This window comes from Megalobrama amblycephala, linkage group LG21, assembly GCF_018812025.1.
Source record: "Megalobrama amblycephala isolate DHTTF-2021 linkage group LG21, ASM1881202v1, whole genome shotgun sequence".
In the NCBI taxonomy this organism is placed as follows: domain Eukaryota; kingdom Metazoa; phylum Chordata; class Actinopteri; order Cypriniformes; family Xenocyprididae; genus Megalobrama; species Megalobrama amblycephala.
This window is the reverse complement of record NC_063064.1, coordinates 3,087,616-3,098,340: the sequence shown is the minus strand read 5'-3', so window position 1 is coordinate 3,098,340 and position 10,725 is coordinate 3,087,616. Positions and strand designations below refer to the sequence as shown.

The 10,725-nt window shown below is 38.8% G+C and overlaps 1 protein-coding gene across 1 annotated transcript; it reads left to right on the top strand.

The window, feature by feature from the left end:
* Nucleotides 1–4,052: 4,052 nt before the first annotated feature.
* On the top strand, nt 4,053–7,802 carry ccl44 (chemokine (C-C motif) ligand 44). The gene is made up of 5 exons (XM_048173673.1): nt 4,053–4,323; nt 4,699–4,828; nt 5,145–5,292; nt 5,407–5,439; nt 7,380–7,802. The coding sequence occupies exons 1-5, from the start codon at nt 4,263–4,265 to the stop codon at nt 7,386–7,388; spliced, it is 381 nt and encodes a 126-aa protein (XP_048029630.1). The 5' UTR covers nt 4,053–4,262; the 3' UTR covers nt 7,389–7,802.
* Nucleotides 7,803–10,725: the final 2,923 nt, after the last annotated feature.

The window sequence follows — 10,725 nt, the reverse complement described above, 5'->3', positions numbered from 1 at the left end:
TATGGTGCAAATTTTTTTCCTTGAAAGTTTTCAAAGGCCTTTTCTTACTGCAAAAACTACTGGTTTCAAGAGCTTCACTGTTTTTAGGGAGTCCACTCGCCTCAGGGGTCGTGGGATGCACTCATCAAGGGTGCAAAGTTGATGCTCGTCAGCAACCTTCTGAAACCTAAAACGACAAATGGGCCCCCCTACAGTCTTGTGGACAGACCAGTGAGAAAGAAGAAAAGTCCACAGCTGCTATTTGAAACGATTGTTTCTTATCGGGCTATGCTTCCAATAGTTGTAAAATCAATTCTGATTGAAGTTTGTGAAGTGCTTTCCAGTTTTATTGTTCATCAGAAGGTCAGTGAAAGGACTATGAGCAGTGTGTCATCTGCATAATCAGACTACCAGTCTACCTCAATATCCAGGATGAGATAGGCATCACTGTTTCTCTCTTAATATCTGGGACTTTGTCTTCAGGCACGGAGCTTAAAGACAAAAGTTTACATGGCAACTAATCCAAAGATTTTTATGATCACCAGTTCAGGAGGAACTGAGCAGAATGTGCATGATCATCTCCGCATAGCATGTGTCTTTCCTGAGATTTAACTAAAGCGTGTCCCCAGGGGAAAACAGTCTGCCTTGAATGGATAGTCCTACTGGACTCGCAGTGTGAGAGATGCTGTAGATCCAGCAGAAATAAAAACATTGCCAAAAAATTGAAAACCAATATTTTACGTTAGTTAAGTTGGCTTTATGTCTTGATCCAGGACATAAAGTTAATTAATTTTTGATGAAGGCACGCAAATAATGTGAGTCATTACATGAGCAATTTAAGAACTGAAGAACTCTAGTATGCATGCTGAGAATTCTTTGCATAGTTGTCTTTGTGTGGATGTGCTATTGTAACATGCTTCAATGACAAGTTAACAGAAGATGCTTAAAGGGTTAGTTCACCCAAAAATGAAAATTCTGTCATTAATTACTCACCCTTGTGTTGTTCCACACCCGTAAGTCCTTCGTTTATCTTTAGAACACAAGTAAAGATATTTTTAATAAAATCCGAGAGATTTCTGTCCATCTATAGAGATCCAATGCAACTACCACTTTTAAGGTCCAGAAAAGACATCATTAAAGTACTACATGTGACTCCAGTGGTTTATTCTCAGTTTTATGAAGTGACCTGAGTGTTTTGTTTGTGCAAAAAAACATAATTTACCACTTTATTTACAAAATAATATCCAAAGACTGTTCACGCAACAATGTCGGCTCTCGCATGAACATAAAACGCATGTGTCGTGATCAATATTTTCATAAATAAAGTGATAAATTATGTAGTTTTGTGCAAACAAAGCACTTGTGTTGCGTCATAAAATTGAGGTTAAACCACTGGAGTCACATTGAGTACTTTAATGGTGTCTTTCCTACCTTTCTGGACCTTGAAAGTGGTAGTTACATCAGATCTATCTATATGTAGGGACAGAAAGCTCTCAGATTTCATTAAAAATGTCTTCACTTGTGTTCTGAAGATGAACGAAGGTCTTACGGGTGTGGAGAGACATAAGGGTGAGTAATAATGACAGAATTTTCATTTTTGGGTCAACTAACACTTTAAAGGGAACCCATGGTATTGAAGACTTGTATGGCTTAATAGAACGTAAATGATGTCTCTTGTTGAAATATGTAGTAGAAAACCCATGAAATTTACGTTATTTAAAATATCCATGACATATTTGGACAATGGGGGTCGCCATTTTGCCATTCGTCGATGACGTCAAATGGTTGCACTCGGTGAGCTACTGACGCTGCCCTGTTGCTATTTTTACCACAACACTGCTCGGATTACAATATATACGATGCCACATTGTGCAGCTTTTGGTTGTAATTTTCAGTCGATGGGCAACAAGAGAAGCGATGTATTGTACGTCTTCACTGCTTTACTAGCAATAAGAGGAGAAAAGAATGGGAAATTGTGAAGAAAGTGGACGAATAAAACTTCCTAAAGAACCACGTCTTTGTTCTCTCCAATTTCAGCCCTGATGCCTTTGATACTTTTTCATCTGTATGTTTTGGTGCAATGGTAATCTAGTAATGCATACAAGTCTTAATACCTGCGGGGTTTTTTTAAAACACGATCAGCCTTTTCGATTTGAGCCAGAGCGCAAAATTAGTGAGAATGAAAACATCGAAGATGTTGCAATGTCTCTGTGGCTATTTGATCTACTGTTGTATGACTGACAGTTAAACGTGCTGAGAAGATGCTATGTTTTATGTGATTACAGCGCACACAAGCTTTGAGGCAGCCTGTCTCGATCGAGATGTGTCGATTAGGCTGCCTTGTCAGGCTCCACGACAGGTACGGCATTTGGTTAAAAGCATACACTTATATCCATCGGCCAATTGTAAGCTCTTTCAGTAGCTGTGGTCTACTAAAAGCCTCAAAGGCATCAGGGCTAAAGTGAAGAGAACAAAGATCTTTAGGAAGTTTTATTCATCCACATTCTTCACAACTTCCCATTCTCCTCTTATCGCTAGTAAAGCAGTTAAGACTATACATCGCTTCTCTTGTTGCACATAGACTGAAAATTAAATCCAAAAGCTGCACAATGTGGCATCGTATATTGTAATCCGAGCAGTGTTGTGGTAAAAATAGCAACAGGGCAGCGTCAGTAGCTCACCGAGTGCAACCATCTGACGTCATCGACGTAGAACGCACTGTGCAGCTAAACAAAATGCCCCCCCCCCATATGTCCAAATATGTCATGGATTTTTTAAATAACGTAAAATCTTTCATGGGTTTTCTACTACATATTTTAGTAAGAGACATAATTAATGTTATATTAAGCCATATAAGACTTAATACCAGGGGTTCCCTTTAAGACACTGTATTGGATTGAACCTGTTAAATCTAAAGCTCAAATTGTACCGCTTTTGAGAAATGATGTGCTATCACTTCTACGATTAAGAGGTAATGCACTTTTTTGATTAGGGCGAGAACACCTTAGTATCCGCATAGAAGCATGCTGAAATACACGGCATAGGCATTAGCAAAGACCACTTACGTTTGATTTTGAACATGAATAAATGTACTTTGACATGTTAAGTCATTTATAGAATCGTTCATTTTTACCAATCCATAACCTGGGATGATTCAGTTGGTTTCACTTAAACTGTAATTCAACTTTCATGTTAACTGACAAGGACTGCTAATCAGGCTCAAATGTCTGGCTCAAGTCACAATGGGCATTGGGTTCAATTTTTTTTTTTTTTTTCCATTAGGAGTACTTCAGTAAATAAAACAAACAATTTTGTTTGTTTTGTTTTCCCAGATACTCAAGCAGCTGATGCCATTTTTTTAAATGTAAAAGCTGTGTTTATTTGTCAGCGGTCCATTAAGCTGTTCTTCTTTCACAAAATGAACAGAGGTTTCTTTGAGCAGCGGCTGGCATGTTTTGTTCGGCATGCTGTACAGCGATACCTTAATTGCTAAAGAGATATGCGGGAAAGACGATTGGCCAATGGACTCGGTGAGGTCATGGGCATGGTATGTTTTGGCATGCCTTCCACACCCACCTTGGACGCACAGATGGCATATTTTTGATCTAATGATCCCAGGTATGCCAAAACCATAAAGTCCCAAAACAGTTTCTCCACAAGAACTTGACATGAGGACAGGCTCTAAATGTCTGCACATGAGTATCCATATTGATTCCTGATGTTTTGTTCGTTCCAATGTTTTCTCACACTCCTCCCTGCAGACCCCAGGACTGCATTTTATCCAGCGCCAACATTTTTGACTGCAATAAATCATAAGTTTCCCCCCCCAAAAAAAAAAAAGAAAGTTGGGCTGTTTAATGTAAGGTGTTTCCTTCCCTTCAGCATTCAACTTCAGGCCCATATTTCATTGCAGAATGCTGTTTTTAATCTTGTTTCTTCAAATGTTTGGAAGAATTTTGTACCGATTTATTACGAGAGGGTTTCAGTTGTAAATTCTAAAGCAAACAAGGATGATGGGCTCAGAACTACAGTAATTATGCCACGCATCGCACCATCGCTCGCACAGCTCAATGTGTTAATTGAAGAGAGTTGTGCGTTTCTCAACAGTGAGGGGAGATGCTACGACTGTGAAAACAGCACACGAGGGGGGGAGCGAGGGAGATTGTGGGTGTGTTAGCGCGTGAGAGAAAAAATAGGGGAAGGGAGGGAGAGAGGAGAGAAATAAAAACAGCACAAGAGGACAGCAGACAGAACGGAGGAAAAAATCCCTCTGAGGTTCCACCATGTTCCTGCAGACTGTCTCCATCCTCTTCCTCTCGGCCGTCCTCTTCGGCTGCCTGGAAGGTAAGGTGAAACTCTCCCTCGCATCTGATTGTGATGTCGGAATGGGGCGGTTGGGACCAGATCTCGGTGGGAGGGAAAGAGGCATAATGCTATGATAGCCAGACTGGTTCAGAAGCTTCGGATGCTGGAGTTTCACGCATGTCTGAGGATATGAGGTGTGTTAAAGCATGATGGGAGGCTGTGCCTGCCACAGGAAGCTCCAAAAAGGATGAAAAGGAGTCCAAATCTGATTATGACATGCGTTTTCCTCTGCAAACTGTTGAACATGCCAGTTTCTATGCATAATTTCATCAGTTATGATACTTGTCGATGGGTTCCAGGTGTGAATCTTAGTTGAATTCTGCTGCTGGTTTGTGACTTCTCTCTATGCCACAGGGAAGGGTGTGCAAATGCAGCGAGATGTTCAGTGCTGCATGCAGTACTCTCAAGGCAAAGTCCGGACCAAAGACGTCCTGAGGTATGAGAGGCAGACGGAGGGGCCGGATTGCAGCATAAGAGCCATCATGCAAGTATTCCAGGCATCCTGGAACAATCACAGACATGGAAAATATGCCCTATTAAAGCTCACAGGCATTGCCGTCTAAGCAGGTCAGATTTTTATTACTGAGAGCAGTAATTGTCAGGCAAGTAGAGCAAAAGAATGCACTCAGGCTTGGTGGACAATGCCCAAACTGTTTCTTCACCGGGGCCAATTTGGCCTGCGCTGACTTGAAGCGTAGCAGATTAAGAGATTTGGGATTTGCTGTATGTAAAGAGAGAGGTTTTGGAGGGAGCTCTTGAAATCTTGGCGCTCATGTTCTCGATTGTTTGAATCACGACAGACTGTACACCAAAAAGGCGGTGAAGTGCGCTGATCCAAGAGACAGGAAGGTGAAGAGGTTACTACGGAAACTGAACCAGAGGCTGGCAGCCAAAGCCCACAGAACCATGTGGCCACATCGGCATATGAATCTGCCCGTCATGTCGGAGGTAAGATCTCCATGGATTAAAGAAAGTAACGTCAGTATCGCTGTCCGAATAAAACTGATGCTCTGTGGTCCAGAAATTTAGTGTCTTTAAGTGTCATTTTCTCTTTGTTGACAGGTCGATGTTGTTAACTCCCAAAAGATGAACAAGGTAAACAAGATCTGCAGCATGCCATTTGAATGCAGTGCAAAAGTAGGGTTCTGGAAGTAAGACTCCCATTCATTTTTTCCATTGATACATTGATTTTCGATATCAACCTTTCATGATGGACCTACCATGAGCACAGGGGTTAAGAGATGGTACATGATTCTGTAGAAGCCACAAGTCAGTGTGATTTCAGCTTTATCTGAAACAAAACTGCATTTAATTGGTAAATTCCCTGTAAAGAACTACACTACCTAAAATCCTGAAGAGGAATCCACCAATTATGTATATATAATATTTTATGGAAATATCACATGTACATAAAATATATATTTATTTTATTTGGATTTGTGTATATGCATATTTTATGGAAGGTTGTTTTTGCCATGGAATAAAAAAATTCAAAGATATTTGCGACTTTTTCTTTCAATTCTGACTTTTTTTTTTTCAGAATTGAGAGCTTAAACATGCAATGAGATGTTATGTGATAAACTCGCATATAACTCGCAATTGACCGTTCACAAAGACCCGCCCCCTTTAGTTACTGTTGCTATGTCCGACAAGCCATGGCGCTCTCACGCCACACATGTTCTCACGCAGTGAAAAATACAACACGGAGCAAAGAATAAGCTGACAACGCATCGACAGACAAGACAGAGCAGGTTACTTTTGATATGAAACAAAGTCTCAAATTTCAAATTTTGTATTTTTAAAGAAATTTAAACAATAAATACCATTTTGTGGCTCTTTAATGTGTCGTGAAAGATTGCTGGAGCGCCTCAGATCCAGCGGCTCATGAACCGATCATCTCTTCTTACAAGTTAATATCATCAAATAAACATGAATTAACCACATTTCAACCACTGAAGGACGTCAGTACATATCAGTTTTCAAGTTGAAGTCCACCAATGTTAATGTACTAACTCCCCTGACTGCTTTGTCAGACAATATGGCGGATTCGGCGTTATGATTGGTTAGATTGCCTGTCAATCAAACTCCCAGCGAAGGGTCAATTGCAAGATTATATCTTGCAATTCTGACGACTTTTCTCAGAATTGTGAAGATATAAACTCACAATTGCAAGTTATAAAGTCCAATTCTGAGGAGAAAAGTCTGACTTTATAACTTGCAATATATAAAGATATAAACTCGCAGTTAAGAGAAAAAAAAAAAAAGTATAGTAGTAACTCTTTATTTTAGGGTCTTTTAACTAGTTGCTTATTAGCATGCATATTATATAATATTGGCTGTTTATTTGTACATTAATCAAATATTAATGCCTTATTTTACATTCTTAATCCTACCCAATAACTAAACTTAACAACTATTTAATAAGCTAAATTAGGAATTTATTGAGGGAAAAGTCATAATTAACAGTGAATATGTGTTCCCCATACTAAAATGTTACCAAAAAAGTCAGAATTTTGAGTTTATATCTCACAATAAAAGTCAGAATTGTGAGATAAAAAGTCGCAATTACCTTTTTTATTTTTTATTCAGTGGCAGAAACAGTACTGTTAAAATAATAAAATCTCTAATAATGGCAGATTTTCTACTAATATGTGACTTAATCAAGTCTACCTACACTTTCAATCAACATATATTTCATATACTTTGCAATAAACCTCAAATATATGGCATTTCGTAATAATAATTAATGATTAGTCAATATAGTTATCCATCCATCCCTTTCCATCCATTATAGTTTCAGATTCAATTACGCAATTTATGAGGCTTCATGAGAAGTAGTTCACTCATTCAAAAATATATATATTTTTTTCTTTAAATGACAATGGAGAAAATGAATGGGGAAAATATTTAAATATTTCAGTAGGTAACTGCTTTTTTTTAGTCTTCACTTTGACAATACTTACCTCTGCAATCTCTGTGAATATTAAAGTAATCAGAGTTGTTGTTGTTGTTTTGTTTTTGTTTTGTTTTTTCAGACCAAGTGAAATTTGAGGGAAGACAGGTGATTGATGAAACTCCAGCCTTCTCGTGTGTCGCTGTTTTCTTATATATGTATAAGGAAATATATGTAGACTCACTACACAAATATATGTAGATTCACTACCAAACAGTATGTTATCCAGATATATTGTGATATTTAGATGTCCTCTCAAATGACTGTTAATCTATATGCCAAAGTATTCTTCTCTGAGACTTGTTTAAGGTTGTTTATAATCTCTGCAGCTATGTATAGTCTCTATAACTTATACAAGCTCTTCTATAGAGTCCAGTAAGCTGGTATGACTGTTCTCAAACAATTTATAGTGCAATTACAGAATCTTGTGTATGTTAAACACAACTGATTTTTATATATAAAAATAAAAGACAAATATTGAAAATCATTTTGTTTTTATTGTAACAGACTTTCCCCCCTCTCCCAAATGTATATTTCACAAAATATGGTTTGAGTACATAAACCCAGTTTATTTTAGGATGATATTAGATGATCTTGTATTACTTCACTGTCAAATTCTCTCTAAAATTTTAGACTTGAAGGTCTGCACCATTTTTGCCTTTTGGATGTCTTTGTTCTTCATGAAAATCTACACTTTTATACATTTCCAAACCTAGTTTTGATATAGAAAAGATATTACACTATAATCACTGCATGGCCTGAGATGCTGGGATTAGGCTCCAGCATCCTTGTGACCTTACATAGGACAAGAATCTTGGAAAATGAATGGATGGGTTATAGTATCAACAACTTATTTGAAAAAAAAAAAAAAAAAAAAATCTAATTACTTGTGTTTTTTAAAGGCACATTATGTAAGATTGCCCCCTAGAGGTTGCTTATTCAAAACAATAATTAAGGTGTGGAATCATGGGAGTTGATGTCTTTACCTCCAAAGCTGATGGAAAGCAATCCGATGGGACTCAGGCAGAAATCACGTTCGTGGATGAGCTAATGTATTAAACTTTTATTAACGTTACTGTGATTTAAAGCAGGTGGGGTCAAGAGCCTGGGACATTTTACCTTGCTGTTTTTATGCTTATATGCCACACTCAGCCACTGGCGCTCCTTTTGCTTTGTTGTTTATGCATATTTAACGGTTAAAATTACAATTAAAGTTACATTTAACATTCTCCTTCTTTCCTAAATTTGAACTTTCTTACAATTATTTTATTTCATTCTAATGAAACAGCTGCTTTACTTGGTCAAAACAATCATACTAAAAATTCGTAAAAAAAAATCGTACAAAAACATTTTAGTGTTGAAAGTTATGTTATAATGTTATTCTCTGCGTTTGTTCGGTGGCTAGTATGAGACACATTTGTTGTACATTGCAGTAAGCTAGATCGATATTAGAATATATTAATAAAAGCTGTATAACTTGAGTTTCTAAATGGTATGCAGTTGGTTTATAATGGTATGCAATTCATCTTAAAACATTGCATGGTGGAGAAAATATCATATTACTATAAAGCTCTTTCTGATTACGTTATGTTAGCCGCTTGACTTACTTTTTGGATACAAACATGTTTCTTGTGGTAAATCAAGAAAACAAGAGATTCAAACAATAAGACTGTTATAAGGCTCACCTGTCTAATAAAACACAATTTATTAAAGCTTCTTTAATGTTTACATGGTTTCGATGGAAGTAAAACCAGAAATTGAGGGTAATGCAGATATTACATCATTGACGGGCAACACAATGACACGGCCCGTTACACTGCTCATTAAAATAGCGGATTTCTCTCGATTTAAACATTGTTGGAAACATTTGGGATAACCTAAGTACACAAGTCAACAAAATAACATAGTTCTAGTGGTTTTTGGATTTTTTAATCCAAAAATCTTACATATTGTGCCTTTAAGGGAACTTCTGTTTGAACCATGTGATCAAAAGAAAACAAATGATGTTACAAAGACCAAGGAAGGGCAGAAGTCACACACATCATCATCATCATTCTCAGACTCTATAAAAAGACACCCGTTCTCAAAGTGACTATTTGTTCATTTCTATTAGCATGATATACACTGATTAAGCTTAACATTATGAGCACCTTCCTAATATTGTGTTTGTCCACTTTTGCTGCCAAAACAGCCTTGATCCGTCGAGGCATGGACTCCTCTAGACCCCTGAAGGTGTGCTGTGGTATCTGCACCAAGATGTTAGCAGCAGATCCTTTAAGTCCTGTAAGTTGTGAGGTGGAGCCTCCATGGATCGGACTTGTTTGTTCAGCACATCCCACAGATGCTTGATTGGATTAAGATCTGGGGAATTTGGAGGTTAAGTCAACACCTCAAACTCGTTGTGCTCCTCAAACCATTCCTGAACCATTTTTGCTTTGTGTCAGGAGCATTATCCTGCTGAGAGAGGCCACAGCCACCAGGGAATACCATTTCCATGAATGGGTGTACATGGTCTGCAACAATGCTTAGGTAGGTGGTACGTGTCAAAGTAACATCCACATGGATGGCAGGACCCAAGGTTTCCCAGCAGAACATTGCCCAAAGCATCACACTGCCTCCGCCGGCTTGCCTTCTTCCCATAGTGCATCCTGGTGCCATGTGCTCCCCAGGTAAGCGACACACACGCACCCGTCCATCCACGTGATGTAAAAGAAAACGTGATTCATCAGACCAGGCCACCTTCTTCCATTGCTCCGTGGTCCAGTTCTGATGCTCACGTGTCCACTGTTGTCTCTTTCAGTGGGGACAGGGGTCAGCATGGGCACCCTGACTGGTCTGCAGCTATGCAGCTCCATACGCAACAAACTGTGATGCACTGTGTATTCTGACACCTTTCTATCAGAACCAGCATTAACTTCTTGAGCAATTTGAGCTACAGTTGCTCATCTGTTGGATTGGACCACACGGGCCAGCCTTCGCTCCCAATGTGCAACACTGAGTCTTGGCCGCCCATGACCCTGTCACTGGTTCACCACTGTTCCTTCCTTGGAGCACTTTTGAAAGATACTGACCACTGCAGTCCGGGAACACCCCACAAGAGCTGCAGTTTTGGAGATGCTCTGATCCAGTCGTCTAGCCATCACAATTTGGCCCTTGTCAAACTCGCTCAAATCCTTACGCTTGCCCATTTTTCCTGCTTCTAACACATCAACTTTGAGGACAAAATGTAATGACTGAGACAAATCAGACACAATTATTTCTTAGTTCACCAATAGTTTTAAGCTCACTCTGGGATTTGACTGTACCCATCCCCCGAGAAGTTTATTGCACTGAGGAATGTGCTGCCACATTGAGAGCAGAGAAGAGACACAGGAAATCTGCATCTTCCCTGCATTTTCCACACAGAACAAAGACGTTACTGCATTAAT